At 40.2% G+C, this 13985-nt stretch overlaps 2 protein-coding genes across 2 annotated transcripts; both read left to right on the top strand.

The window, feature by feature from the left end:
• Positions 1-375: 375 nt before the first annotated feature.
• On the top strand, positions 376-904 carry LOC125534553 (cysteine proteinase inhibitor 8-like). Its single transcript, XM_048697748.1, has one exon. It carries the CDS (start codon positions 437-439, stop codon positions 821-823), a length of 387 nt encoding a protein of 128 aa, XP_048553705.1. The 5' UTR covers positions 376-436; the 3' UTR covers positions 824-904.
• A 10251-nt stretch (positions 905-11155) lies between these two features.
• Positions 11156-11777, top strand: LOC125534552 (cysteine proteinase inhibitor 8-like). The gene has a single exon (XM_048697747.1). The coding sequence runs from the start codon at positions 11253-11255 to the stop codon at positions 11637-11639; it is 387 nt and encodes a 128-aa protein (XP_048553704.1). The 5' UTR covers positions 11156-11252; the 3' UTR covers positions 11640-11777.
• Positions 11778-13985: the final 2208 nt, after the last annotated feature.

Raw genomic sequence — 13985 nt, 5'->3', positions numbered from 1 at the left:
CTAGATATATTTTCATACAAAGGTTTAAATACAGGTTTTTACTACCCATAAGGCAAATTATTTTAATTTTGACCATTTTATGGATAAGATATTAGTCACAACTTGTTAGTGGGTGAACTAGTTACTACCCGGCTATGAAATACAACCATCTAGAAAGCATGTATTTAAACATTTCTATGTTTAAGTAGGTCAAATTCTTTGGATATGGATCCAATTGATTAAATTTGTAATAAAGTTTGGCCCCTAATAAAAGGTTGTCATAAATGCCATTGTAAATGCCTACTTGGATAAGCATCCTATTAATGGCTGCCCCTTATAACAATGTCTATTTAAGCACACCTATCTCACTTGTTTTGGATCGACTCACATCACCAACTCACCAAAGTCCCACATAACTATCTCAAGATATAGAACCCCATTAGACAATCCAATAACCATGAGGACATCTAGCTTCCTCCTCATCATCGTTGTTGTGTTCCTCTATGCCATTGGCTCACCCGCCACAGGCTGTGGGGAACGGATGAGTAACCAATTGTGGAACACAGCAATAGAGAATGGATGGAAACCAATTGGAAACATCAATGACCAACACATCCAGGAGCTCGGACATTGGGCGGTGTTGGAGTTCGGCAAGCACGTGAACTACGTGCTCAAGTTCAACAAGGTGGTGAGTGGCAGGCAACAACTTGTTTCTGGAATGAACTACAAACTCATCATCGACGCATCAGACATTGGCGGGAAAGATGATAAGTACAAGGCAGAGGTGTACGAGCAGGAGTGGACTCACAAACGCCAGCTCCTCTCATTCGCCAAGGTGAAATAGGCGGGTAGCAATAACTTCGGTAGTAATAATTGTGATGTTGCAGATTTGTTAACTGTTTTTTTATCGACTAATAATTTATCCTCTTGCATTGCCATGCTTGTAACATATCAAATAGCATACATCTACAACTTGACAATGATAAGAGCGGAAAATGGAACAACTAAATATAACTTGCAATTGCAGAGATCTATAACTGCAATACAATGCAATGCCAAAGAGTCATGAAATAAAAACACGGTATTAGCACTAGATCGATCATTCTACTATAAGCAGTGGGATGGTTTCCAGGACACCATTCAACTTTTCCAAGGATAAGTACATCTCTATGACACGGAAATGAAGAAAAATAATAATACATCTATCAATCTATATACATCTAGTATAAGTTAACTCCGCCCAATGATACCTCCAATCTCCAACCACCGTCACGGTACTGGCGAAATTTTAGAGGTGATGATGCGGAGTGGACTTAATGTGATGGTGACGGAGGAGAGTAATTAAAGGTTACCAGTTATTTAGGCTTAGTGTTTGAGGGCTGTGTGTTATGCTGGGTGACACTAGGGTTGGGTGCATAGAGGGATGTCTTTCTCGGACGGTAGTAGTCACTGGCCTCAAGAAAGAAATGTTTGGTGGCTGGAGGAGAAAAATACATATGTGCCATTGGAAATCAGGCTATGGATCTTAATCGACCATGTTATTATAAATTTCCTAGCGAGCAATGAGTAGGTAGTTAGTTAATATGCAAAACCATATAATTTAGAAGTACGGACCTCAGTCGAGAAGGAGAGCCACTTTTGTGTCAACAAGTACATGGGTGAGTAAAGATCCAACTATTCAATTTTTGCTTAAGAAATGAGAAAACAAACGTCGTACACGGGAAAATCCATAGCCTTCCCCTTGAAAAAAGAGGAGAACATACCATAAAAATCTTCTCCTATGGCGTGGTTGTCGTCGTCTTTCCCAGATAAGCCCGCATGGGGTGAGCTCAGGGCTAGAGAGTTTGGACATTGCGGCGTAGGAACATGTGCGCCACCTCAACTAGGGTAATCCTGCGGTCCCGGAGGAAGGACAACCTCTTCATAATCCTGCCCAACTCCTTGGAATCTGACCAGATAGCATTCTGCTAATAATTAGGAAATAGGGGGAGTTCTGTGGTTGGAAGAAAGCATATCTCACTGTAAAGATGATCAGTAGAAATATCTCTGTATGTGTAGCATTTTAGAGAAACACTTCCGAGTGTGGTGATGTTTTTGACCAAGGATACAATAAATCAGTAGCAATATCCATGTAGGTGTAACATATTTTAGAGAAACTCCCCCGACCATGGCACTGTTTTGGACCAACGAGATAGGAGATCGTTAGCAATATCCATGTAGGTGTAGCATTTTTATCTAAACACTCCAAACCATGGCGATGTTTTTGAGCAACAAGATGAGAGCCACTAGCACGAGCGTCGCTAGTGAGTGCGATCGCGCATGCAGGTTGCGAGCCAGCCAACGTGCCAAGCTAGTTCATGTGTAGACGTGCTTCTAGGAACTACTTTATAGTGACAACATTGTGTAGTAGTACTAGTGTAGGGATAGAACTGTGTAGAACTACTATGTACACAGGGGGAGGACTGAGTAGGAGTTACTATGTGCATATATGCAGACGGTAGCTTATAATGTGAGGTCGTTGTCTGGAAGAAGGCTCGACTGAAATGAGCAACTGACCCAAAATAGTTTTCAGTCCACTGACTTGTAGTCGCTTCCTCATTTCTGCACAACATTGTTATGTTTGGCAATGATACGTCTCCAACGTATCTATAATTTTTGATTGTTCCATGCTATCATATTATCTGTTTTGGATGTTTTGTATGCATTAATATGCTATTTTATATTATTTTTGGGACTAACCTATTAACCTAGGGCCCGGTGTCAGGTTCTGTTTTTTCATTATTTTTGAGTATAAAGAAAAGGAATATCAAACGGAGTCCAAACGGAATGAAACTTTACGATGATTTTTCTTGGACCAGAAGACACCCAGGGGACTTAGAGTGCAAGTCAGAAGAGCCACGAGGCGGATGCAAGGGTGGAGGGCGCAGCCTAGGGCAGTGGGCGCGCCCCCTACCTTGTGGGCCCCTCGTGACTTCACCGACCTACTTCTTTGTCCTATAAATTCACAAATATTCCGAAACCCTCAAAAGCATCCACGAAAACACTTTTCCACCGCCGCAACCTTGTGTTCCCGTGAGATCCCATCTTGGGGCCTTTTTTGGCATCCTGCTGGAGGTGGATTCGATCACGAAGGGCATCTACATCAACTCTATTGCCCTTCCGGTGAAGCGTGACTAGTTTACCACAGACATACGGGTCCATAGCTAGTAACTAGATGGCTTCTTCTCTCTATTTGATTCTCAATACCATGTTCTCCTCAATGTTCTTGGAGATCTATCCAATGTAATCTTCTTTTGCGGTGTGTTTGTCGAGATCCGATGAATTGTGGATTTATGATCAACTTATCTATGAATATTATTTGAATCTTCTCTGAATTCTTATATGCATGATTTGATATCCTTGTAGTTCTCTTCGAATTATCGGTTTGGTTTGGCCAACTAGATTGGTTTTTCTTGTAATGGGATAAGTGTTTGGCTTTGGGTTCAATCTTGCGGTGTCCTCACCTAGTGACAAAGTAGGGGTAGCGAGGCACGTATTTTATTGTTGCCATCGAGGATAAAAAAGATGGGGTTTACATCATATTGCTTGAGTTTATTCCTCTACATCATGTCATCTTACTTAATGCGTTACTCTGTTCTTTATGAAGTTAATACTCTAGATGCAGGAAGGAGTCGGTCGATGTGTGGAGTAATAGTAGTAGATGCAGGCAGGAGTCGGTCTACTTGATACGGACGTGATGCCTATATCACATAATCATTGCCTTGGATATTGTCATAACTTTGAGCTTTTCTATCAATTGCTCGACAGTAATTTGTTCACCCACCGTATTATTTGCCTTCATGAGAGAAGCCTCTAGTGAAACCTATGGCCCCTGGGTCTATTTCCATCATATGAGTTTCCGATCTACTATTTTGCAATTTTTTACTTTCAGATCTATAAATGAAAACCCCAAAAAAATTATAGTTTGTTTAGTTTTATTTATCTATGTCTATCAGATCTCACTTTTGCAAGTGACCGTGAAGGGATTGACAACCCCTTTATCGCGTTGGCTGCAAGTTTTTGATTGTTCGTGCAAGTATTGGTGATTTGCGCGTTCTTCTCCTATTGGATTGATACATTGGTTATTAACTGAGGGAAATAATTATCTCTACTTTGCTGCATCACCCTTTCCTCTTCAAGGGAAAAACCAATGGAAGATCAAGAAGTACCAGGAAGAATTTCTGGCGCCGTTGCCGGGGAGATCCACGCCAAGTCAAGATCTACATCAAGCCTACCAAGTACCAATCATAAACTCTCATATCTTGCATTACATTATTCGCCACTCGCCTCTCGTTTTCCTCTCCCCACTTTAAAAATGTTTTCAGAAAAACACAAAAAGATTTGCCTTTTTATTCGCCCTTCTTCCGTTTGTCTTTTTCATTTATTTTCGGTTCATTCATTTGCTAGACAGGTTTGTTGCCATCATGTCTGAATCTAGGGAGGTTATCGTTGAAAAAGATCGTAGTAATAATGAGGAAAACCTGGATAATTTTGCTAATATTGATCCTCATGAAGAATCTACTATCTTGCACACTAAAAAGCTTCGCATAGGTAGCAGCAATATTATTGGAAAAGGGGTTATTCAAGATTTATTTACTTGTGCCGGTGCGCTACCCATGTTAGGTGGATCTATTCCCCATAAAACTAATAGTCTCGTGAATGCTATAACTTTTCTTGTAATTGAACTTGAAAGACAATTTGTTCAAATGCATCCGTGCATACAAAGGATTTTTCTAGAGTACTCTAATATTGAGCATTCTTCTGTTAAACGTGCCGCTACCATATTTCTAGCTCATGAGTTTATATTCATTATGAAGGAAGCTAGTGAAATTTTTGCGCATTATAAAATAGATGTTAGTCGTCCTCCCATAGAGGGGATTCTCTTTAATCAAGAAGAAATAATGCGTTTACAATCTCTTGATCATGTTGCTTATAACAAAAATTTAAGAAAAAAGGTCCATACCGATGTTTTAGTTGAGAGAATTTCTGAACTTAATGATAATTTTGCTATACGAAATAACGGATTAGGTTTCTCTCTCGAAAATAAGCTCATGAATTTTTGCCAAAAGAACGCTTACAATGATGAGCTGACCATACAATACGAGGGGCCGAAGGAGGAGCCAATTCCTCCAGAATTTGATCTTAGGGATCCTTACCCTATTAAATTTAGCCCTTTTGATTACTTTTTCTTACCACAAAGAAAGCTTGCTGCTGAACCGAGGGAGTATGAGATGACCATACGTGATATGCCTTATTATTGTTATTATGGCAATATCTAGATCTATGTTTTTTGCCTAGCTAAGGGCGTTAAACAATAGCGCTTGTTGGGAGGCAACCCAATTTTATTTTTGTTCTTGCTTTCCTTGGTTCTGTTTTTCAATAAATTTTTCATCTAACCTCTGGTTAGATTTTTTTTTGAGTTTTAATTTAGTGTTTGTGCCAAGTTAGACCTTTGGGATGATTTGAAAGATAGTAGATTGGTTTTGCTGAAAAACAGAAACTTTTGCGTCCAGTATTAGAATTGTTTCTGGTCAGTGGAGCGCGATAAATTCTTGAAATTGTTACAAGTTTCTCATCTACAAATTGCCCACGTTGTCCTACGTTTCAGAAGTTTTAGAGATCCAGAAGTTTTACATCAATTCGCATCTTTACAGAATGTTCTGTTTTTGATAGATTCTGTTTTCTTTGTGTTGTTTGCTTATTTTGATGCATCTATGGCTAGTATCGGGGGGTATGAACCATGGAAAAGTTGGAATACAGTAGATATTACACCAATATAAAATAAGAATGAGTTCAGAACAGTACCTACATGCAAGAATTGGATTTTGTTTTACTAACGGATCTAACGAGTTTTCTGTTGGGTTTGGTGTTGTGAAGTTTTCAAGTTTTGAGTAAAGATTTCATGGACTATGGAATAAGGAGTGGCAAGAGCCTAAGCTTGGGGATGCCCAAGGCACCCCAAGGTAATATTCAAGGACAACCAAGAGCCTAAGCTTGGGGATGCCCCGGATGACATCCCTCTTTCGTCTTCATCTATCGGTAACTTTACTTGAGGCTATATTTTTATTCGCCACATGATATGTATATTGCTTGGAGCGTCTTGTATGATATGAGTCTTTGCTTTTTAGTTTGCCACAATCATCCTTGCTGTACACACCTTTTGAGATGGACACACATGAATCATGATTTATTAGAATACTCTATGTGCTTTACTTATATCTTTTGAGCTAGGCAATTTTGCTCTAGTGCTTCACTTATATCTTTTTAGAGCACAGCGGTGGCTTTATTTTATAGAAATCATTGAACTCTCTTGCTTCACTTATATTATTTTGAGAGTCTCTAAACAACATGGTAATTTGGATAGGTTATGAATTTAGTCCTAATATGATGGGCATCCAAGGGAGATATAATAAAATTTAAATATATATAGCATTGAATACTATGAGAAGTTTGATTCCTTATGATTGTTTTGAGGTATGAAGATGGTGATATTAGAGTCATGTTAGTGAGTAATTGTGGATTGATAGAAATACTTGTGTTAAAGTTTGTGATTCCCGTAGCATGCACGTATGGTGAACCGTTATGTGATGAAGTCAGAGCATGATTTATTTATTGATTGTCATCCTTTGTGTGGAGGTCGGGACCGCGCGATGGTTAACTCCTACCAACCCTTCCCCTAGGAGCATGCGTCTAATAATTTATTTTGATAGATAATAAATTTTTGCAATACGTATGTGAGTTCTTTATGACTAATATTGAGTCCATGGATTATACGCACACTGACCCTTCCACCATTGGTAGCCACTCTAGTATCGTGCAACTTTCGCCGGTGCATCTAAACCCACCATTTACCCTTCCTCAAAACAACCACCATACCTACCTATTATGGAATTTCCATAGCCATCCCGAGATATATTTCCAACTTCCAGCGTTCCGTCATTATGAGTTTTTACCTTGAGTTGTAAGTAAAGAAAAGTGTGATGATCATCATTATTAGAGCATTGTCCCATGTGAGGAAAGGATGATGGAAGCTATGATTCCCTCACAAGTTGGGATGAGTCTCCGGACTTTATGAAAAATAGAAGAGGCCAAAGAAGCCCAGATAAAATAAAAGAGGCCAAAGAAGCCCACCAAAAAAATTACTGAGAGAAAAGAGAGAAGGGACAATGTTACTATCCTTTTCCACACTTGTGCTTCAAAGTAGCACCATGATCTTTGTGATAAAGAGTCTCCTATGTTGTCACTTTCATATACTAGTGGGAATTTTTCATTATATAACTTGGCTTGTATATTCCAATGATGGGCTTCCTCAAATTGCCCTAGGTCTTCGTGAGCAAGTGAGTTGGATGGACACCCACTTAGTTTCTTTGTGAGTTTTCATAAACTTATAGCTCTAGTGCATCCGTTGCATGGAAATCCCTACTCACTCACATTGATATCTATTGATGGGCATCTCCATAGCCCGTTGATATGCCTAGTTTATGTGAGACTACCTTCTTTTTGTCTTCTCCACAACCACCATATTCTATCACCTATATGCTATATCCATGGCCCACGCTCATGTATTGCATGAAAGTTGAAAAAGTTTGAGAATACTAAAGTGTGAAACAATTTCTTGACTAATACCGGGGTTGTGCATGATTTAATACTTTGTGTGATGAAGATGGAGCATAGCCAGACTATATGATTTTGTAGGGATAACTTTCTTTGGCCATGTTATTTTGAGAAGACATGATTGCTTTATTAGTATGCTTGACGTATTATTGTTTTTATGTCAACATTAAACTTTTGTTTTGAATCTTGTGGATCTGAACATTCATGCCACAATAAAGAAAATTACATGGATACATATGTTAGGTAGCATTCCACATCAAAAATTCTGTTTTTATCATTTACCTACTCGAGGACGAGCAGGAATTAAGCTCGGGGATGCTTGATACGTCTCCAACGTATCTATAATTTTTGATTGTTCCATGATATTATATTATCTGTTTGGATATTTTATATTATTTTTGGGACTAACCTATTAACCTAGGGCCCAGTGCCAGTTTCTATTTTTTTTCCTTATTTTTGAGTTTCGCAGAAAAGGAATATCAAACGGAGTTTAAACGGAATGAAACTTTACGATGATTTTTCTTGGACCAGAATACATCCAAGGGACTTGGAGTGCAAGTCAGAAGAGCCACGAGGCAGCGGCAAGGGTGGAGGGCGAGCCCTAGGGGGGTGGGCGCGCCCCCTACCTTGTGGGCCCCTCGTGACTCCACCAACCTACTTCTTCATGCTATAAATTCACAAATATTCTGAAACCCTCAGAAGCATCAACGGAAACACTTTTCCACCTCCACAACCTTCTGTTCCCATGAGATCCCATCTTTGGGCCTTTTCCGGCATCCTGCCGGAGGGGGATTTGATCATGGAGGGCATCTACATCAACTCTATTGCCCTTCCGATGAAGCGTGAGTAGTTTACCACAGACCTACGGGTCCATAGCTAGTAGTTAGATGACTTCTTCTCTCTCTTTGATTCTCAGTACCATGTTCTCCTCGATGTTCTTGGAGATCTATCCGATGTAATCTTCTTTTGCGGTGTGTTTGTCGAGATCCGATGAATTGTGGATTTATGATCAGCCTATCTATGAATACTATTTGAATCTGCTCCGAATTCTTATATGCATGATTTGATATCCTTGTAATTCTCTTAGAATTATTGGTTTGGTTTGGCCAACTAGATTGGTTTTTCTTGCAATGAGAGAAGTGCTTGGCTTTGGGTTCAATCTTGCGGTGTCCTCACCCAGTGACAAAGTAGGGGTAGAGAGGCACGTATTGTATTGTTGCCATCGACGATAAAAAGATGGGGTTTACATCATATTGCTTGAGTTTATTCCTCTATATCATGTCATCTTACTTAACGCGTTACTCTGTTCTTTATGAACTTAATACTCTAGATGCAGGCAGGAGTCTGTCAATGTGTGGAGTAATAGTAGTAGATGCAGGCAGGAGTCGGTCTACTTGATACGGACGTGATGCCTATATTACATAATCATTGCCTTGGATATCGTCATAACTTTGCGCTTTTCTATCAGTGCGCGACAGTAATTTGTTCACCCACCGTATTATTTGCCTTCATGAGAGAAGCCTCTAGTGAAACCTATGGCCCCCGGGTCTATTTTCCATCATATTAGTTTCCTATCTACTATTTTGCAATCTTTTACTTTCAGATCTCACTTTTGCAAGTGAGCATGAAGGGATTGACAACCCATTTATCGCGTTGGGTGCAAGTGTTTGATTGTTTTTGCAGGTATTGGTGATTTGCGCGTTCTTCTCCCACTAGATTGATACCTTGGTTCTTAACTGAGAAAAATACTTATCTCTACTTTGCTGCATCACCCTTTGCTCTTCAAGGGAAAAACCAATGCAAGCTCAAGAAGTAGCAGGCAATTGCCAAACATGGCAAGGAATTTGTCCCCTCAATTGATTTTGTGCAAGAGAGACTACCACTACTCCCTCAATCCCGGTACAGAAGGCATCAAAGTTGGTGTTGAACTCATGCAGCGTGCACTCCCTGATATTTTGTATTTACAAGGATTGGCTCATGTTATGATTAATGGAGCGCACGCTCCGTGTGGCAAATAATTGGCCTGACATTATTTCCACTCTTTCTTACATATTTGCCGCAGGCCACAAACTGATATGCTATTTTACTTTAATGCCTACTATGTTCCCAGCAGACACACCTCTAAGGTTAGTCTCCTCGTTCTATTACTGCTCACATGAGAAACTAATGATTGATTCTCTTTGATCCACGTCATAAAATAGATGGTTACTACTACCTAGCTGCCACTCTTTAATTGCCATATTTTTATGAGATAATAGAATTTGATGCATAGTATACACTTTCAAATTTCAAAAGCATGAAATAATCTAATTACGCGATGTTTTGGTCTGATAATTTATTATCCAGTCAATGCAATCTATCGCTGTTACTTCATGCCTTTTTTCTGCATGGAACAAGAGATTCAAAGTCCATTATATACGGATTCGATATTGTTGCTGCTCTCCTATGCTATATTTATTCTTTAGCACCTACTATGATCCCGTAATTTTTTTATGACTAATAATAATAGTTGTGGATGCTTGCGAGAGGGGGTAATCACAAGTGGGTTGCTTGTTCAAGTAAGAACGATACCCTAGCACCGGTCCACCAACATATGAAATTATCAAAGTTGTGAACGCGAATCAACTAAACATAATGAACGTGACTAGATGAGACTTCCCATGTGTCCTTAAGAATGATTTGCTCATTACAAGAAGAACTTTCGGCTTGTATTTTGATACAAGAATTGTGCCACTTTGCTGCACTCTTGTTACTATTGTTACTTGCTACTTATCACGAATTATATTTCTACAAAACTATCTGTTATTACTACTTACGACACTTGCAGAAAATACCTTTCTAAAAACCACTTATCATTTCCTTCTGCTTCTCATTGGGTTCGACGCTCTTACTTATCGAAAGGACTATTAGTGATCCCCTATACTAGTAGGTCATCGCCATCATGGTCCTAACAGGCCACACCATAGCAAAGTATAGTCCAAAAAAACTCAGAAAACATCAATGTCGTGCTAAAATAATTCAACGCCAACACTAAGGGTATATCGATGTCCTACCAAATTTGCCAACCCTGCCACTATTTGGAAAAAAATAGTGGTGGTGCTTGTTGGATATTGCGCACCACAAACAAAAGTTGTGGCTAGCCATTTCTGTACTAGTGTATTTTCATATAAAGGTTTACATACATTCTTTGTACTACCTTTTATGAGTTTATAATGCCTATCTTCTTTATCTTAGGCCAATTCATTTATGTTTTAACCATTTTATGGAGAAGATATTAGTCAAAACTTGTTAGTGGGTGCACTAGTTACTACCTTTGCTATGAAATACAACCATCTAAAAAGCATGTAGTTAAACCTGTCTAAATTTAAGTAGGTCAAAGCCTTCGGATATGGATCCAATTGATTAACTTTTGAATAAAGTTTGCCCCCGTATAAAAGGTTGTCATAACTGCCATTGTAAATGCCTACTTGGATAAGCATCCAATTAATGTTTGCCTCTTATAACAATGTCTATTTAAGCATCACTACCTCAATTGTTTTGGATCCACTCACATCACCAATTCACCAAAGTCCCACATAACTATCTCAAGATCAAGAGCCCCACTAGACAATCCAATAGCCATGAGGACATCTAGCTTCCTCCTCATCATCGTTGTTGCGTTCCTCTATGCCATCGGCTCACCCGCCATAGGCTGTGGGGAACGGATGGGCAACCAATTGTGGAACACGGCAATAGAGAATGGATGGGAACCAATCGGAAACATCAACGACCAACACATCCAGGAGCTCGGCCGTTGGGCGGTGTTGGAGTTCGGCAAGCATGTGAACTGCGTGCTCAAGTTCAACAAGGTGGTAAGTGGCAGGCAAGAACTTGTTTCTGGAATGAACTACGAACTCATCATCGAGGCATCCGACATTGGCGGGAAAGAAGACAAGTACAAGGCAGAGGTGTACGAGCAGACGTGGACTCACAAACGCCAGCTCCTCTCATTTGCCAAGGTGAAATAGGCGAGTGGCAATAACTTCGGTAGTAATAATTGTGATGTACCAGATTTGTTAGCTGGGTTTATTTATCGACGAATAATTTATCGTCTTGCATTGCCATGCGTGGAACATATCAAATAGCATACATCTACAACTTGACAATGATAAGAGCAGAAAATGGAAAAACTAAATATAACTTGCAATTGAGAAATCTATAACTGTAATATAATGCAATACCAAAAGAGGCATGAAACAAAAATGAGGTTTTAGCACTAGATCGATCACTCCACTATAACCCGTGGGATAGTTTCCACAAGACCATTCAACTTTTCTAAAGAAAAACACTACTCTTTGACATGGAAATGAAGAAAAAAGAATACATTTATCAATCTATATATAGATGTACTATACGTTAATTCTGCTTGAATATATCTCCAATATCCAACAACTCATGGTACTGGTGAAATTTCAAAGGTGATGATGCAGAGTGGAGCTCATGTGACGGCGACAACGAGGAGTAATTAGTTGTTACCAATTAGTGTTGAGGCTTGGGGTTAGAGGGTTGCGTGTTAGGCTGGGTGACACTAGGGTAGGGTGCTTTAGAGGGATGGTTTTCTCCCTTGGCAGTAGTCATTGGTCTTAAGAAAGAAAGCTTGGTGGCTGGAGGAGAAAAACACATATGTACCATTCGAAATCAAACTATGGATCTGAATCGACTATATTATAAAAAATAATTCTTGACGAGCAAATAGTAGGTAGTTAGTTTTTTTTTGCGGGGGGTAGGTAGTTAGTTCATCTGCAAAACCATATAATTTAGAAGTAACGGACCACGGTCCTGAAGGAGAGCCACTTATGCGTCAATAAGTACATGGGTGTGTAAAGACCCAACTATTCGGTTTCTTCTTAAGAAATGACAGGTGGCTAGCAAGCCAACATGCCAAGCTAGCTCATGTGTAGACATGCTTCTAGGAACTACTTTGTAGTGACAGGGTTGTGTACTATTGCAGGGATAGAACTGTGTAGTACTATGTACATAGGGGCAGGACTGAGTAGAAGTTACTATATGTGCATATATGCAAACGGTAGCTTATAATGTGAGGTCGTCATCCAGTTGCAGGCTTGACTGCAACGAGCAACTGACCCAATTTTTTTTCATCGACTGACATGTAGTAGCTCCCTTTCGATTAGGCACAACACGGTTATGTTTGGCAATTGCCAAATATGGTAGAGAATTTGTCCCCGCAATTGATTTTGTGCAAGAAGTCAATCAATATGACAAAACCCCGTCATTTTATCCTTAGTGACAACAATAAAATGCATGTCTTGGCCCTTATTGTTACTAGGTTAGATCACCGCAAGATTGAACCCCCTACAAGGCACATCTCCATTGAAGATAAATCGATCGAACTTGGCCAACAAAGATAATCGGAGTGAAATACAAAGGTTTTAATTGTGCAATAAGGAAAACCAAATAAGTTCAGTCAAAAATCTGATCATATAGTCACAATTCATCATGCATGTCCCAACAAACACACCACCGATCAAGAACGAGAACATGGTATTGAAGATCCAAAAGAGAGAGAGAACCATCTAGCTACGACTATGCACCTGTATAGGTTCTAAAGGAATTACTTACACATGGTCATGGAGACAACAAGGTTGATGAAGTGGCCTCTGGCAATGGCTTCCCCCTCTGGCTGTGCTCTGGAACAGGGCTCCAGATGAAATCTCTTCGGAACAGAGACTTGTGGCGGCGATAAAATTCTTCTGGAGGCATGATGAATGGTTTCTGTATTTTTAGGGATTTCTGCAGTGAAATCGGGTCAATGCGGTATCTGTGGACCTGGCATGAATGAGGGGGATACCACCCCCTGGCCGTGCCTGCTTTCCATGTGGGCCCCTCAGGCCTCGTCTGGACTCCTCACGAAGGTTCTAGTGTTTTTGTGGCCCAAAAAATCGTCTCCTACAAAGGCTCCAAGATCTCCGACCAGCCAGTTACTCATTTAACCTGGCTGGTCTTCTAAATGGCAGCATAGATGTTCAGCCTTGGCGGGTAGGCAGCCGGATTCCATGGCGTGCAAAAAAAAAAGGATTCCATGGCGTGCAGCCAGCGTCGTGGGACCTCTGGACGATCAATGCACAAAGTCACCAAAATGATGAAATACAAACACGAACAATGAGCAAAGGAGCCAGCCACCCAAAACAGAGATAGTGAGCCAGCTGACGGTGAACCGCATGCCTATTAAGGCTGGAGAAAACGAAACGTTGCACATCCATGCAAGAAGGGAGACGTCGGAGATGCGTTCGACCATTGCCATCGGCAACATGCAAAGAGCGCTCGGGAGCAGAAGGTGCAAGGAAAAACGAGAG

This window comes from Triticum urartu, chromosome 2 (genome assembly GCF_003073215.2).
Source record: "Triticum urartu cultivar G1812 chromosome 2, Tu2.1, whole genome shotgun sequence".
NCBI lineage: Eukaryota > Viridiplantae > Streptophyta > Magnoliopsida > Poales > Poaceae > Triticum > Triticum urartu.
This window is presented reverse-complemented; position numbering and strand designations above follow the sequence as displayed.

Coding starts and splice junctions, on each gene's coding strand:
- LOC125534553 (XM_048697748.1), top strand. CDS start 437: ATGAGGACATCTAGCTTCCTCCTCATCATCGTTGTTGTGTTCCTCTAT.
- LOC125534552 (XM_048697747.1), top strand. CDS start 11,253: ATGAGGACATCTAGCTTCCTCCTCATCATCGTTGTTGCGTTCCTCTAT.